Below are 16871 nucleotides of genomic sequence, written 5' to 3'. Positions count from 1 at the left end.
ATCTAGGTGAACATGATTTTCTTAGACTTTTTTTGTTGGCTTCACTGACTTTTTGTGACTGCAGGGTATAGACCAAGACAGAAACAACCCATTTTTTGTGCAGGGTGTGATTTTGGACTTGGTATAACCAAAGCTATAGCAGTCATTGCAATGTTCACTTATCCACTGCTTCATAGTTGTACCCTACAGCCAGGTTATAGAAGGTATTTTCAGTCAGCTGTCTAAAATGACCTGTGAGGCACTAAATCCCCTGTTATTTTTTTCCTTGCAGATGCCACCATTGTCCACATCTGCCCACCAGGCCCTATGACAAGAGCGAGAAGCCATGTGTGCTATCGGAGTACATGGAGAAATATCCTCTTTATCCCTGCACACTTCCCAGAGACTCATTCAAACCAAAGGATGAGTACAAGATGGCACAGATACCCATGGAAGGCATCTCAACTACAAAGTATGAAAAGTAGTGAAAGAGAATGAAGGTTGTGTTTTAGAGAATGTGTGTTTTAGAGATGGGCAATAGAGAAAACAATGATTGCTTTCCACAAGGGGAACCTGAAGACAACAATGCTGGGGTTGTAAAAGCACTGGTGAGGCGTGATGGATGTCTGAGGCCAGTTGTTGCAGTGGAGGGCAGTAGTTATTTTTCTTGCACTTCCAGGAGGTTGAGATGTGATCTGATTGAAGAAAACACAGGCCATAGCAGCACGGTCATAGCCCTGCTCTTTGTTCTCTTCCTGTTTTGGGAAGGCTTGTGGGAAAGAAGCTGAAATATTGCCTGGGAAACTACAGATGATATTTGAGGAGTATTTTTCTTTTGTTCTGTGCTTTGAGTGGCATTTTGTACACTGCAACCTGAGTGACTGGTTTGCAAGGAGGTATGAATACGGTAAAGCTTGGTAACTGGAAGGGGGGTGTGGGTGTGCTCCTCAGGGTAGTCCCTATGTCGTGCTGGGCAGTTTTTCTTCTTGGCTATGCTGCAGCCCAATGCTGGTGTTCAGCAGAAATCCTCACACTTGCACTGTTGCCTGATGTTTGCTTTCTTTGCGCTCAGAGGCACAGTCACAAACAACCTCACAGTTGCCTTTGCTGAGCTGAGTAGGAGACTAAGGAGATGCCAATGGCTATTAACAAACTCTTAACACCACCTGTACATCCTGATCCTGACAAGCTTTACGAACTCCTTCCCCTCTCTATACCTTCTTAAGTTTTGTCAAACTAAAACACAAATATTGCAGATGAAGGCCAAAATGTCTGACTTTCGCTCATATGTGGGATGCCTCTCTCTATGTTAGAGATTTCAGCAGGGACTCAGAGGGCTTCAACGAGACTTTCTCACACATCATTTCTATGTATGCCTTCCACTTGCAGCTGCAGCAGCTAGATGTCTTTGTGTCTGCCCATACATCCTGGGCTCATTTTAATCCTCTTAAGGACAGTAAGGAGGGGCAGCCACCATGGAGTCAAGAAATCCTGGAAAATTCTTGGTCAGTCAGCAAAACTACCCTTGCTCAGACAAGGATGTTGATTCCTGTAATAACTATTACTCCTGAAGCTTAATGAAAAGCTTCTGAAAAGAAGAAACTAATTCTACTTGCTTCTTTAGAGCATGCATTTTATCAAACAACTAAAACTCACGTACCCTTGTAGGAGCAGAAAATGGAGCTTGAGCTGCTAGCCATTGGATTGCAAATCTTGCTGTCTTCTGGGCAGCACTCGCAAGAAAAGACATCCACCTGGAAAGTACTAAGGTCTAGTGTAAAGGTGTCACCATTTGTTAGATTTCTGCTAGGATCTCTACTTCTGTGTGATTAAACACCTCTCAGGCAGAGTGAATGGATGGAGTAAACCCTCTGCTGAACGTCAGATGTTACAGGGAAGCAGTAAGCCTCCTGGACAACGTTCAGGAGTTGTAGGCAGTACCATTTTTCACAGTGTCTTGGATGCAGGTTGCCACTGACTTACCAGCCCATCAATCTGTCCTCTGTCTGACCTCTCCACTGCAGGTTCTGTTGCAATGCAATGGACAGAGTGAGAGAAAGTTCTCTCACTGCCAGGAAATCACACTGGTGAAGAATCATCTGCCTGTGATCAGTTACCTGCCTGTGGTACAGGCTCGGCTGCTTCAAAATTGGATTTTATTGTGCTCTGTGAGTGGCTTGGGAAAGATCATGTCTATTACCGAATCCTCCCTGCTACTGAGGTTGCTGCATGCCTATGTAGTTTCTGTTTGCCTTTTGTTGTCTCCTTAAAAAAGAATACCAAGTGGCTACAACTTGTGTGATGTCTTTATGAGGAATTCTTCATACCCTTGGAATTATTTACTTTTGCATTTCTGTTTTTACCACTATAATTAAAAATTTGCCATGTAGATGTTCCTCCCTTCTGCTCCACGCAGTCTTTTGATAACCTTGTTCATTTCCTAAATTATGTGACTAACAAGTTAAATTCAGAGCCCCAGACTCAAGAAGCATTGTTCCTGATGGAAAATGTAATGTTAATATTAGAATAGCTCCAGTACTGACCGTTTCTCCTGCCCAGCTGCCAAAGGGGTAAACAGATTAGTATACCATCGGAATGTTATTCTGACACTAGAAACTGAACTCTCTGGTGCCAGGAAGCAGACTGTCTGCCCTATACAAGAGGATGTGGGTGGTGAAATAGGTTCAGGTCAGATGCTGATGTAATTTTCTTCTCCATCTTTTTTCTGTAATGTTTAGTTAAGTGACACTACCCCAGTATCTTCATATAGTTATTTTACAATGATGCATGATAAAAAGCTGCCTGTCTTGTTGAGGAAAGTTGAGTTGAGGAAAGAAACCACAGTTGAGTTGAGTTGAGGAAAGAAACCACATTGTTTCTTTCCTCAACTGGTGTCTTGCTGTAAAAATGTTTTGTTGTTTTCTCTCCATCTGGGGTTAAACGGCTGTACAATCCATTGTCTGAGAAGGCTGTTGTTCCATTTGTCATGCATAATAGATAGTCTGATGTAATTGCTGGGCTTTATAAAAGGAATTATGTCTTCTGGTATACCTTCCCCAAAGAACAGAAATAGCTTTGAGTAAGACCATTAACCTTGCTGGGTAAAGAAAAGGGGGAATCTGTCCTGCATGAGCTTGTCCAGAGCTGCCCAAGTTCCATTTTCAGAATCTGGATTTCCAAAAACGAAGGGCTAGCGTGTTTCATTAACTGCTTGTATCCTATCCAAACTTGCTTGGGTTGTGAAGGTAAGGGGAACTATTAATTTCTGCCTATGTCCAGAACCATATTTTTGTCCTTGATACGAAAGACATAATGAAATTATTATTCACAGGAGAGATTACATAGCTCATGAAGTGTTGCCACTGAAACTTAAAGAACCCGAAAAGCATGTCAAGAGTGATGAGAGCATGGATTTGACCTCCACTTATAGACAGGATTATAACCCCCACCCTATCCGTCAAGTACTTCCTTGCCTCCCCCGTGAGACAAGAGACATCTCTGGTGCCAAGATGGACACAAAATCCACTTATGAAGGTATGTGCCTTTGCTTCTCATTTCAGGACTTCACAAGTAGCTTCATTTTTGAAGACAGATCAAATGCAACTGTAATTCCTTCTGTGCATGTATACCAATGAGTTGGGTCTGCAGGAGCCACAAAAATTGTGAGGAATACCTTGTGGGGCTAAGCTGGTCCCCTATTAATGGAAACTTTAGGGTGTCTCTGAATTCACCTGATGGCCATGTTTGGCTGGCCTACAGGCTCCCAGGTAGAAACAGGGCCGTCTGAACTCCTGAATGTAAGACCAGCAGTATTACCTTTAGGCTATACTGACTATACTCTTGGTGTACTGCATGGTTGAGCCACACAGTCAGTGGATCTGATACATCTAAAATGTGAAGAATTCAAGAGGTCTGAGCAGGTCATGAAACATGGGACCAGTTTTGTGTGTGCTTCAGGGTTAATATGTGGATATACGAGAGACACGTATGAGAATTATGGACATCCAGAAATTCCATGCAAATGTCCAAAGCACTCAAGCTCTCTTCTTGGTAAAACATGTGAACTATACCTTTATTTTTTAAGTAGCAGTAGCTTAGTGTAGGTGGTTTGGCTTTGTGGGGCTGTGTTCCTTCCTTTCCACCAGTGTTACTTCTCTGTCTGCATACACTGGAGGAAAGCTCTCAGTTACACTGTCACAGTAACTATTGGTTTTGGTAGAAAGACTTAAGGAGAAAATTAGAGTTGTCCCATTTTTGCACAGCTGCAAAACGTTGCTAGGCAGATAGCTAGTATAGCTGTATTTCTTACAATATTTTTAATGTCTTATTTTTATTGTGCTTTACAAATACGAAAACTTGTGATTGGTGCTGGCATTGAGATTTGTCCCACTGCACAGAAACAATTTTTCTCAAAACTCAAAATGATAAAGGAAGTAAGGAAACAAGAGGAATGTGAATGCAGTGCTAAGATTACCCAGCTGAAATGACTACAAGTTGGACTTAACTACAGCTGCATATTTGCAATGGCAGGAACTGGAATTTTTACATTAAGGATACAGGAAATACTGTCCATTTAGAATGACTTGCCTGGTGAAGACTATGACCCACAGGTGCAAAATACCCACATATACACAATTTTGAACGTTTTGCTTTGCATAGGCTGTGTAACCAGATGGTATTCATTGGAATAACCTCACTGTGTGCAACAGAGGAAGGCTGCTTTGCACAAGCAGAGGATCTTTCATTCTTTATTTATGTATCCGTAACTATGTATCTGAACCAGATGTATCTTTTATCAATATTTAGGTCAATACCTTAACTGTTGCTCCAGAACTCCAATAAAATGTAGCATATATACATTTGGTTATAATTTTCAGTATTTCAGAAAACACTGCAAATAGAAATCTTCATCCAAACCACCTGAAAGATCAAGTTGCATACTGAATTTGTTCACTTTTAAAGGCCCAGGTTCACAAAAAGAGTTTTCATTGTGCTATTCTCTAAGCACTCCTAGGTTTTACTTATCAACACTCCAAGTATGAAATTTTGTAACATGCTATTTCATTAATTATAGTAATTCAAATATTTAAGCAGCATACAAAAGATGTACAAGTGCTGCTTTTTTATTAAACTGCCTTTCCTACTGTATTGTCCGATTCCTTCCTACTACACGCACCACAAGTCAAATAACATTGTAGGTTTAAGATGTTGATATTGTATATCACAATTAATGTCAGATGACTTTGCAACTTGAGGTTTCAAGAGTCTTATTTATTCTCAGATACACGCATGGCTGTTTCTGTTCATTTGCAGGTATGCAATCTAATTTTAGTGTTGTCTCACTTGTAGTGGGATGTGTAACCCTCCAATAACATATGGTTCATATCCTCTGCTCCCTCTTGTACCCCCTAATGTTTTCAAGATTGTGCTACAAGGGAAACTATTAATATCTATGGGAGAAGAATTAGAGTTACAATAAAATTGTAACATATTTTGAAGGAGTAGTAGCACTGCTGGCTTACACTAAGTAACATAAATTCATAATGCCTATGAGGTCTCTGAATGTGTAGAGATTGTAAATTTTTTAAAATCGAAGACAGATGGGCTAGCTTGTCATATTTTGAATATTTTGTAAAAGCCATGCTTACATCCAAAACGCACCGAGTATTTTCCAGCAAGAATGATGGGGGAACCTAAAAGGATTTTTGTAGCTCTTGATTGGCTCCTTAACTGTCAGATCTCTGAACCAGTCCTTGTGCAGGCATGGGCTGAGTCTCATCAGCTGTCATTTTTTATCAGTGTATTAATACATCCCCTGTAATGTCACATTTGTATATGCTCTTGGTTCGCCCTGTTGGACCATCTCTCCAGGACAATAAAATGCCCTGGGCAGAGGCTCAAGATAAGGATCCCACCAGCGGGCATTGCCTGGATGTCTCTTATTGCCCCAGCAGGAACATGAGCTTGAACTCCCCTCAGGCTAGCAGAGCATGTAGCCTGGCCTTCAGTAGCACCAACAGCAGCAGATGAGTGTCTATGCTGGCACACATCACCATGTTCATAGATGTCTGTACTAATTAGCTGCACGAGGGCAGCCCTGCATGCAAGTGCACGTTTCCATTGGGCTAGGCCTTCTCCTGTGGACTCAAATGCCTGTCTCCACCAAATCAGGCATGGGTTTCTGTGGGGGAAAGCTTTCGGATGTGGCATTCAAGAAATTCCCTGTGCTGCAGGCCTTGTCTCCCTTGCACAGGCATCCCTGCGGCTGTGTGTGCCTTGCAATGGGGCCTGGCTGCTGGCTGGGGGCAGCATGGCGCCTGTGGCTTCTCCTTGCTCTCCTGTGCCAAGGCAGAGCTGCTTGATTTAAACCAGAAGGACTTCAAATGGACATCTAATTGGGGGGGGGGGGGGAGGGGAAAGAAAAAAAAAAAGACTTTGTTTTTGGTAAACTTCACATTGTAATGAACATATCCTTTGTGTAATTGTGTTTGTGTAGTACTGTGGCCGCTGCTATTCAGAAGGAATAACTGTTTGGATTGGAGAGTTTGAATATCCTGATACCTAATTGCATCATTTACTCTCTAGTACTTTGAAATCCAGACTTCCTTCCTGCGCAGAGTCAGCTGGAAGCTTATTTGCCTCATGACTCTCAATGTGGTTTGAAAGGAGAGAAAACTGGGGAAAAAAAATAAAAAAATAAAAGAGACTTGGGTTAGCTCCAAGACTATTTAATTTCAACTTCCTACCAGTAACCATAATGCTCTCTAGGGGAAGTTGCACAAGATTACTAGGAAGGAAAAAAAGAAGGGCTTGTGGCTGCTATACAGGTTTGAGAACTAGGCAGCTTTGCAACAGACTTCTAGTGTGAATTGGTGCAAATTTTTAAGTCTCACTGCTGCCTCACTTTTCCTGGTATCCGGATGAAGAAGGAAGATATTGGTGTCCCTAAACCATCTCATAGAAATTTTCTTAGTCGTGTATTTAGATAGCAAGATTTCTGGAGTAGGAACCCTCTCTGTGATATGATACAATCCTTCAGATCAGTGCGGATGTGGCCTGCAAATTCTAGCAGTTTTGCTATAATCTGGAGATGGAGAGATAAGCTCCTTCTTGGTTCCTGCTTGTATTGAGAGCAGGAATGCCATACAGAGAAAGGCCAAGAGCAGAGGAACTGCCACACAGCACAGCTTGCTGACACCAAGATCAACTGCAAAACCCTGAACTCAGACAACAGTAGGGAGCATCATATCTGTGCATTTAAGAAATCAGGTCATTCTCAGATGAGAAGGTGCAAAGAGGAAAGACAGCTCTGCAACTTGGCATTAAGGTTGGAGTGGTGGATATCTGGTTTTTCTTGACCCAGTGATACTGGGTGAGACACCTCTATGGTCTCCTGCAGGCAAAGGCATACCCTGCCTGTGCTCTGAACCAGCCACAGCATAGCTGCAGAAAATTAAAGGAAAGCATTCAAAGCCCTTGCCATGATACTCCGTGTTTGTGATTTCAGGTTGACTGAGCATGAGGACAGGATTCACAAAGTTACCTGCAGAAAATGTTTCTGCAAGACTTAGAACATTATCTGATTTTCTGAGATTGCATTTCACATCTCTGTAGGCAGGGGGTGGGCACAGCATTATTTTCATGAAACTTTTTGTCTCCTCTGTGTATTTGCTATATATTTCCAGGGGTTAGTACACTGTTGTACAATGTTTTCTACTGTGACTTTTTCAATAGGTTTCCAACAGGATATGTCAACAATACACCAGCAAATACTTATTATAGTTGAACAAGTACTTAGATAGTACTTACAAGTACTTAGACATTCCTCTTACATTTCAGATGACTATGTGCTGTGGAATGAACCAAAGACAGAGATGATCAGACCAGACGGTGGGTATCACCCATCAGAAGCAAAATTTGACCACAGAACTGTTGTCCAAGATGACTATCTCTACAGGGGACCGGTTGCCACTCAAAGCTTCAAACCTCTGAATCTGAATCAGAGAAGCAAGGATCCCTTTGAGAATATGACAAATTACCGAGTGAATTACGTCCCACACCCTCTGGAGAAACGTTACATTCATCAGCATGAGAAATACAAGCCCAGTGAGATCCCATTTGATGGCCTCACTACTCACAAAGTTTCTTACAAGGGGCTGCCTGCTAAGCCAGCCAAGCTGGCTAAACCATACCAGCCAAAGCCTCTCCATGATTGTCCATTTTCCTCTATAACTGAGTTTCAGGAAAAATACCAAGCTTGGCCACTTCATCCTATATTCACCAAAAAAACTGTTGAATATGTACCTCCGGTAGAGAAAATGGACCTTCATACCACTACTCAGTTACACTACAAACACCTAAACGGTAAGCCAGCCAAGATGTGCCGATCTCTGGCCCAGCTTAAGAAAAACACCGGGCCATTTGATAGCTCTTCTACAATGAAGGAAGACTATAAGCCCTGGGTGTGCAAGAGAGTAAAGCCTATCACTCATGCTCCAGAGCTGACTTTTCCAGATGAACCAATGGATTGCTTGAGCACCTTTCGGACCCATTATCCGCCTCATCTTCTCACAATTACAAAGAGCTACAAACCTGCATGGTCAGGCCCTAGGCCTCACACTCTGATGGATGCAAAAACCATCTACACTACCAGCTACACACCAAAGGGCATTGTTAAATGCTTGGCTTCTTACAAAGACCCACCTGGATACACCTTTGAGGGAACCAACGCTGATGGTCACAAACTCTATATCCCCGCTTCTGAAGGTGAATGCTTGAAAGGTTGACACAAGAAAAGAGACTGGAAGTAGCCTTCTTGTGAATGGATTCAAAGCGCAGGGCCTCAGTGAGCTAAAAATGACAGCTTTATTATTATTTTTTTTCTTTTTCTTTTTTTTTTCAATCTTCTTTAAAACCAATCATTGATTTTATATTTGAAAAAAATATCCAAATATTGGCTTTTTCTGGACCAATTGTATAAATAAAAAACATAAGACCCAAGGACACGACATATGAATTCTTGTTTCTCTGTATTTTTATTTTTGTTTTCCCACCTAACTTCTGCTCTTTAACTGACAGAAATAACCCTTTCATGAGATTCTAAGAGAGATCTCACAGTGGTGTATGCTATTATAGCAGGGGTTCAGCCGCTTCCGTGATGACAGTGGTATAACCATCTCTTCAGCTTGATTACATACTGTGGACTCACAGCTGAAAATAACAGTTGGACAATAGGGTCTGAGACCTGGCTGTGTTCTTCACTTCCATCAAAAAGACATAATGTCAGATACTACTATCAGATAAAATTATAGGAGGTGGCACCTTCATTGTGTCGCCATGCTGCCCAGAGCTAGGTTATCGGATGTGAGGTTGTCATTCCAAAGACAACACCTTAGCCTACAACTTGCAAGGTAGCCTGGCTCAGTCTTAGAATAGGACAGGTGTCAGGAGCTCCTTGCTGAAGGATGCAGTGAGGGTGCCATGAGTGTAACAAGAATAAAATTGCCATATGTTGTTAACTTTCACTCAGCAGCTGCAGTTGTATTATCTTTTGGAGAAGGTCAAGGTTAAACTCCTGATCAGAAATTTTCCTTTTCCACATGCTGGGTGCTGTTATCTAGGCTGTCCTGGTTTCAGTTAGCACAGAATTAATTTTCTTCCTAGTACATACGTACCACGACAGAGACTAGGACCACCTAGTCCACGACATAGGCTTACAAATTTTACATTAGCACTATGAATCTTACTGGTTTTAGTGCAATCTACCTTCCTAAATATTTTTCCCTCTTACTCCTGCCAGCTGTGGCTGTATTCTGAGTCATTAGCTCAAGAGCTAGGGAAAATTGTTGCATGCTGGAGAAAAGGCATGTCTTTTGCCACTCAAAGCATTTGTATTTAGAGAGGAATGGAAGACAGTTTTCTGTATAAATGTATTTTAAAACTTCTGAAAAGCTTTGAAACGCTTTGGGATATAAGTCTTCCATAAATGCTTGCAAGCTCAAGCCAAACAAATTCCATCTAGACATGTAAATGTTTAACCCTGAGGGTGGGAAGCCCCTGGAGCAATTACCCTGGAGACACAGTGGTTCTGCATCACCTGAAGTCTTTAAATCAGTTCAGGAGGCATTTTCTAAATATATGTGCCAGTTCAATGAAAACTTCTGGGATTGCAACAGGGGCAACTAGGCACTTCTCGGCCAGTTACACTATAAAAAGGGGCCAAACTACGTAGTCACTGATAGAAAAACACAGTGTTCAGAAATTCAGGATTCTGAAAACATACTTACCTGTATTGAGGTCATTACCTAGGGTATGTTCCGTATTTCTTTCAGCCCCTGCTGCCTTGGTAGCTGCCTTGAACCTTCCTGTCTTTAATGTAAGGCTTTGACAGGAAAATATTTTTTCTTCCCTATCTCTCTTTAGTTACTAATTTTCCTGATTTTATTCATCAAATTGAATTCTGTCTGTTCTGAAACGAAGTTTATCCGAAAGAAATAGATAGGCCTGTGACTGCAAAAGAGATTGATCATTGATTATGCCTGAAAGCTCCTTGACTGTTCTTTCAACTCCTTGATGTGAGACTGGCAGTGAATGAAGAGCTAGGAGCTAGGGAGCTAGGAGCTAGGAGAGTCTAGTCTATCACAGTTTTTTTTTTTTTTTTTTTTTTTCCCCTGGGTGGAAGCTAATCTTATCAAAATGAACAGAAATGTAATATGTTACTTAACATCAGTAATATTTGGATTTTGAACTTTAATAACAGAAGTCTTGATTTTGCAAATAGTGCACCAATTCACGGCAGTGTCAAGTAGACAGGACTGATTTAATTTCAAGACCTCCCTGGTATGTGAACACACACTTTTTTTTTTTCCTTTTTTTTTTTTTTCTTCTGACATGTAGCTGAAGTGTGTAAGAAACTTATTAAAACCATCATGTGATAACACTGAGGAATAAAATGAGTTCACTTAAGTGATGAAAGATGTGGTTCCACAGAAATTAAAGCCGATTAAAGGTTGGGCTGCTAAAGTTTCACCTCCAGTTGCACATTTCTCCTGCTCTCTCTTATTCTGGCAACATTAACACTGAGTGCATGACCAGGAGATCATCCTGGCTGAAAGTAAGCCAGTGTTTTAATGGGGTTAAGACTTATTTAATTAATTTTCCTGAACCAATGCATCACACAGCTGCACAATTACCAGTGTTGATGCAGTAGGTCAGTGCAGGAAGAAATACCTGGCCCTGGGAGGCCAGGCTTAGCTTGGCTGTACTAGCTGTGGAAGCACACCACCATGAATTTATAATCTCTGAGAAGGGCTTCACCCAGTGCTATACAGATTGCCAGAGGCAGAACGTGAATTGTCAGTGTCCCATACATTTCAGAATTATGAAGAAAGTGCCAAAAGATAAATGGTATGCTCCAGCAAGGACTGAGGATGTTCATAGCACAAAGAGAAGCAATATTGATCATGGGCATGGTACTCCAGAGACAGGAGGCAGCTGGTCTTAATGTATTTCGACTGTGAAAGGAAAAAAAATGACCTTCCTGAGGCATGGAGAGAACTTCCCTGAGGGAGCCATACTGTCTCAGCTGGAAAGAGCCATTTGGGCAGAGAACTTCATAGTGGGCTCACTGCGATGGGAAGCTTCCACAGAGAAATTTTCTGAGGTACCACCAGCAGAATTTGCTTGTGGCTGATCCTGTTACAAATCCCACTTTCTCCCCATTCTCTGCCTCTTTCCCACACAGGAAACAGTAATTTGATGGCTTATGCTGTTCTCTTTGTTTTTGAGGGGAAGTGGTGCTTTGGAGCAACCTGACTTTCTCCATCTGTCTGTGTGTCCGTCCCACATATGTTTTAGCCTGCATTCAGCACGGAAGGAAAAGGGTAACTATTAGAGAGGCAACAGTGTATTTGGCTTTACATTCCTGGCTTTCTCCAGCTCACTAGTGCTGTGTTTGCTGGCTCGGAGAGCTGTCCTCAGCGAGGCACCAGAGGAGGGCCTGAACAGCAGGCCAAACACCACCACGTGGGGTCGAGAGTGCTGCTTTGCCCAGCCTGCAGGCCCATGCTCTGCTTTGCTCTCTGCTGAAGAAGAAAAGTGCCCGTGGGATCCTGCCAGTGCACAGCTGTATTTCATTTGCTCGGATTTGTATGTAGTGGGTTAACAGTGAAGTTTTTTTTTTTTTTGTTTTTGTAATAAAATCACTAGATTATATGCTATTAGTTGAAAACTGACTCCATCAGTGTTTCAGGAGGTGAAGTATTTTAACAAGCATCCACCAACCTCATGGACTATTTATTTAAACCAATAATTTATGCTTAAAAAACGAAACAAAACGAAACCAAACCAAACCAAACTAAACCAGCCCAACCCAACCAACCAACTAACCAAAAAACCCAGCCTGTTGGAATGGTGTGTGTGTGTGTGTGTGTAAATCTCCATGTTGCCCAAATCAAATTACTCCTCAGCCCAACCATTAAGCATTTCCTTAAAAGAAAAGAAACCTGCCCTGATCCTCACTTGCAGGATCCTCACTGTTAAAGAGGGTACTAGCAGGGAGTGGTTTCCCATGCCCATGTCATCCTAAGCATGTGTGCATAACTAAGTGCTTACTGTGCAGTTGCTCACATCCTGCCACTGCTTAAACAAACAGTATTTATATGTAGCCAGAGCACAACCCTCCAGTACCCCCTTCCCTTTTAGCCACATAAAACTGCATACTTTTTATTATTTTATTTTATTTTATTTTATTTTATTTTATTTTATTTTATTTTATTTTATTTTATTTTATTTTATTTTATTTTATTTTATTTTATTTTATTTTATTTTATTTTATTTTATTTTATTTTATTTTATTTATTATTTTATTTTTATGTCTACACAAATCTAAAGCTTCTGGGCTTAGAGGCTTAAGGAACACTCTCATTTTTCCTTTTTTCCCCCTCTCCTAAGAGGCAAGCAGAGTGTTAGCAGGAAGAATAGGGAACTGCAATGTGAACGACTGGTAGACAGTGTGTTTATAGTTCTGGTTTGACTTTGCAAACCAAAGTCATCCTGGTTTGCACAAACCTAGTTGTCACAGTTTCATAGACCTTACCCCTTGCTTGATCCAGCTGAACTGCCTCCCTGTGCCTTCCTGGCTGCAGAGCACTTGACCTGCTTGCACAGAAGAGTCTCTTGCCTGGGCTCTGTGCAGTCCTGCCCACGCCACTGCCCCCTGTACACTCAGGGACTGATCCTGATGCCTGGTCTTTTGGTTGCTTCATGGGAATTTGTGTGCCAGGGGAATTGTGGAAGCACTTTTCTGAAGAAGAACAGGCATTGCATGGTACCAGGGTTGCTTCTGTTATGTGAGCTTTATGTTGATGCAGTGCCCACACTGACATCCTGTTCAGATGAGCCTGGCCTTTAGGAACATGACATCTGACTTCCTCAAGAGCTTTGTCTCACTGACAAAGAGGCAGTCATTTTGAAGGGAGTGTGGACCGTGATAGGATGGAACTTCTCCTTCCAAAGAAGTGACATTTAGTAATTAAATCAGATCCTCAGAACTGCTCATTGGTCAGGGCCAGAGAGCTGTGGATCTCTTTGGAGCTACGTAAACAGGTGAGGAGGCAGTGTGAAGCTCTTTTCACTTGGCAAAGTGAGATGCCAAGGAGAAATGGATGTGTGATGGGTGACACAATGCTGTGTTGCTCCTTCCCATCTACTGTGCTTCCTGGGCTGATCAACAGTGTAATTCAGAGCAGCTAGCAGTCAAAATAACTTACATATGGTACAGACTGATACAGACTAAGGGAGGCATTAAAGGCATTTTCCTGTTTCTGTGTGGAAGCAGTGTGTGCAGGTCTCCCAGCCCGTGCTCATCAGTCACAGTGCCAAAGACAGGCACCAGGGCAAAACTGGAAAGTGTGAAAGGTGAAGAAGCTCTGGTGAGTTTTCTGCAACAGAAATGAAATGAAATGCACTGGCAAGACTCTCATGTGAATGAATTACATCTGATTGTTTTTGTGGTTATATTTGGTGGCATTAGAAACAAATATTTAAACTTTCAAACTTTTATTTATTGCTTTATGCTGTCAGATATTTTCCACATCAGTGAGAGGACATATCATTTGCCATCAATATTTCTAGCAACAGTACTTACAAGTTGATTGCCTATGGTATTTTGGATTTTTTTTTTTTAATTTTATTTTTAATTGGTGAGAAAATGTTTTATGCTGTGTTAGGTGTTAGCCTTACATAAAACCTAGCCATGCATAAAACCTTCTTAAGAGCACGAGCTGGTACACGAGCCCAGATCAGTGAGGAGCCACTGCTGATGGTCTGTTTAAAGTACATTCCATGAGTTTGAGCTCAATTTAGTCTTTTTTTTTTTTTTCATTTGAAAAAAAATCTCTTCCAGATGGACCCTGCTGTGATACTTCTCTAACACTAAGGCACTTGTCTATTCTCACCCTTGCTGCCTCTGGCATCCAAAATGAATTGGATGGCTTAATACAGGCTGTTCCAGATTTCATAACCATACTGGCCAAAGAGAAGGGCTAGACTTTGTGGTTTCATTAAATTTCTAGTCTTAGTCTTCTTCAGTGATCACTGAAAGAATGATAATGCCTAGCACCACATTTGCTGCACCGAGCCTGTCTGAATTTAAGAAGAGATTGGACTGTGCACTTAGTCACATGCTCTGAACTTTTGGGTAGACCTGTGTGGTGTCAAGAGTTGGACTTGATGATCCTTAAGGGTCCCTTCCAACTCAGGATATTCTATGCTTCTATGCTTCTATGCTTCTCAGAGTGACAGAAGCAGAATAACATTTACTGTTGCATTGATGTCTCCATATGTGGGATTGAGAATGGGAGCAATTCAGTTTTATCTCAGTGAAAAGACAGGGGAAGGCAGAAACATATAATAAGAGAAGATGCTGTAACTTTGCTTTTTTCCTTATAGATCTGGGTAAATAACATTTAGGTTGCGTATTATCAAACTTCATATCAAAATATATATTAAAAATGTAAGAACCTTACAGGAAAATGTGATTAAAATAACTTGGTATATGCCTAGGTTTTAGACTGGATTTTTATCAACTGAAAATAGTTGGGTGGAGATGGTGAAAAGCAATGGGGGGGGAAATGATGATAAACCAAGATGCTTTTAGTGTGAGAAATATGTATGATCAATAGAAAAAGGATATCTGATTGTCTCCTCCCCTACTCTTTTGCCAATGGAAGTATTAGACATTGTCTTTGTTTTAGTATCCACAAATAAAAACTGAGACAGTTAGTGCATAAGACCATTGCTATTCTTACATATACTTTTAAACAAAAGCATGAAGAAAAAGGTTAAAATGATTATTTCCATACTGTATTCCACAGCTGTTATGTAGGGCCATAGTAAGCATTAGTGACTCCAAGCTTTCCATCTGTATACACTATGTGTGTATACACATGTGTATATACATTATGTGTGAAAATCTGACATTCAAAACAGTTTGAAAACTTCCATGTTAAGAATCAGATAACTGAATGAATAAAGTTAATTTTATGCGAACTAGCTGAAATAATTAGTGACTCACTGACAGTTATCATTAAGAACTTGGGAGGAGTTTAATGGTCTTGAAAATCTGGAAGAGAGTTAACACTTGGTTCACCTTTATCTACAAACTGAGGTGTCAGATTACACTGACAAAGAATTAATCAAATTTATTTATGAATCAGTGTTTAGGCACAAAACAAATAAGGTGATCATTAGCTTTTTGTTTCATAGGATAACTTGCAAGGAGGGTCAGAAGAAAGCAGTAGATACATCTTGGTAATAATGTTGACAAAGTCACATGCATCATTCTTTAAGCACACCATCCACTAGACTGTATTTCATTAGCCAAATTGGTGCAGTAGGGGTCAGGAAACCTGTTTCTAAAAAGCTGCAGCAGCTATTTCAGATGTTGATGCCACAGAGGCCACTATACTTCCTCTACTATTTCCAGGACTTTAAAGCTGGAAAAAAGACCATACTGAAGAACTCTGCGGGTTATGCCATGCTGGTGACCTAACAGTACCTCCAATGGCAAAAACTAGGATTCAAGTCTTGCTAATGTTAATAGACTGGGTAAGAGATGCAGTGCCTAGTACAGAGGAGTGCAAATACCAGGCACCAGATGGATAAAAGCAACATGCAGTACAAGAAATGATGTATATCTTGTTAGCAGTTATACTGGACTATGAAGTGACCAAGCCAAATGTGAAACAGGAGTAGTCTTGATCTGAAGTGTGGTTGCAAAACATTCAAGACTGTTTTCTAGCTATTGGAAGTGTGTACCCAAGTATAAGAACCCAAAATGAGCGAGGGTGCAGATAAAATAAAGAGATGGGAGGGGAAGAGTGGAGAGGCAGATTTCGGAGAGAAGCTGACAAAATGAGTTCATATAGACCACAAGATGGTAGAGGAAGGATTGTCCAAGTGTGAAAGAAGGGATCTTCTGATAGGTAGAAGTCAGCTAAAAAGGGCAACAAAAAAGTGTAAACTCTACCTACAGAGAAGTTAGCTTAAAAATAACAAAACAAAACAAAACAAAAAGCAAAGAAAACAAACAAAACCTTAATTTACAGTTTGTATGATTACGGCCATATAGTAGGAAAAAAAAATCCAGCTAATGGCTACTTTGGAAAATTCTCCCTCATGGTTTCTATGGCTTTTAAAGGCATGCATGTAGACATACATGTCTGGAGTAGCTTAGTTGTGCTTACCTTGCCACAGAACAAGGGCCTGGAATGGGTCTCCTGTTGGGAACCTTTCAGCACTGCATTTGTCTGCTTGTTGCACAACTGTTTTTCTTTCTCAGTGAAAATTAGTAGGGAGAAATCTGGAAGCTTGCTTTGAAGGTTTTGAAGGCT

At 41.1% G+C, this 16871-nt stretch overlaps 1 protein-coding gene across 1 annotated transcript; it reads left to right on the top strand.

Annotated features, from left to right (window-relative positions):
* Nucleotides 1-273: 273 nt before the first annotated feature.
* SAXO1 (stabilizer of axonemal microtubules 1) lies at nucleotides 274-8987 on the top strand. The gene is made up of 3 exons (XM_068665890.1): nucleotides 274-451; nucleotides 3311-3513; nucleotides 7819-8987. Exons 1-3 carry the CDS (start codon nucleotides 345-347, stop codon nucleotides 8763-8765), a joined length of 1257 nt encoding a protein of 418 aa, XP_068521991.1. The 5' UTR covers nucleotides 274-344; the 3' UTR covers nucleotides 8766-8987.
* Nucleotides 8988-16871: the final 7884 nt, after the last annotated feature.

This window comes from Anas acuta, chromosome Z, assembly GCF_963932015.1.
Source record: "Anas acuta chromosome Z, bAnaAcu1.1, whole genome shotgun sequence".
In the NCBI taxonomy this organism is placed as follows: domain Eukaryota; kingdom Metazoa; phylum Chordata; class Aves; order Anseriformes; family Anatidae; genus Anas; species Anas acuta.
Note: the sequence above shows the minus strand (reverse complement) of the source record. Positions and strands in the feature narration are given on the sequence as shown.

Bases quoted from the DNA above. Each gene is read 5' to 3' on its own strand.
- SAXO1 (XM_068665890.1), top strand. From the start codon at position 345: ATGGAGAAATATCCTCTTTATCCCTGCACACTTCCCAGAGACTCATTC. The intron at 452-3,310 runs GTATGAAAAGTA...TATTATTCACAG, and splicing joins GAAGGCATCTCAACTACAAA to GAGAGATTACATAGCTCATG. The intron at 3,514-7,818 runs GTATGTGCCTTT...CTTACATTTCAG, and splicing joins CACAAAATCCACTTATGAAG to ATGACTATGTGCTGTGGAAT.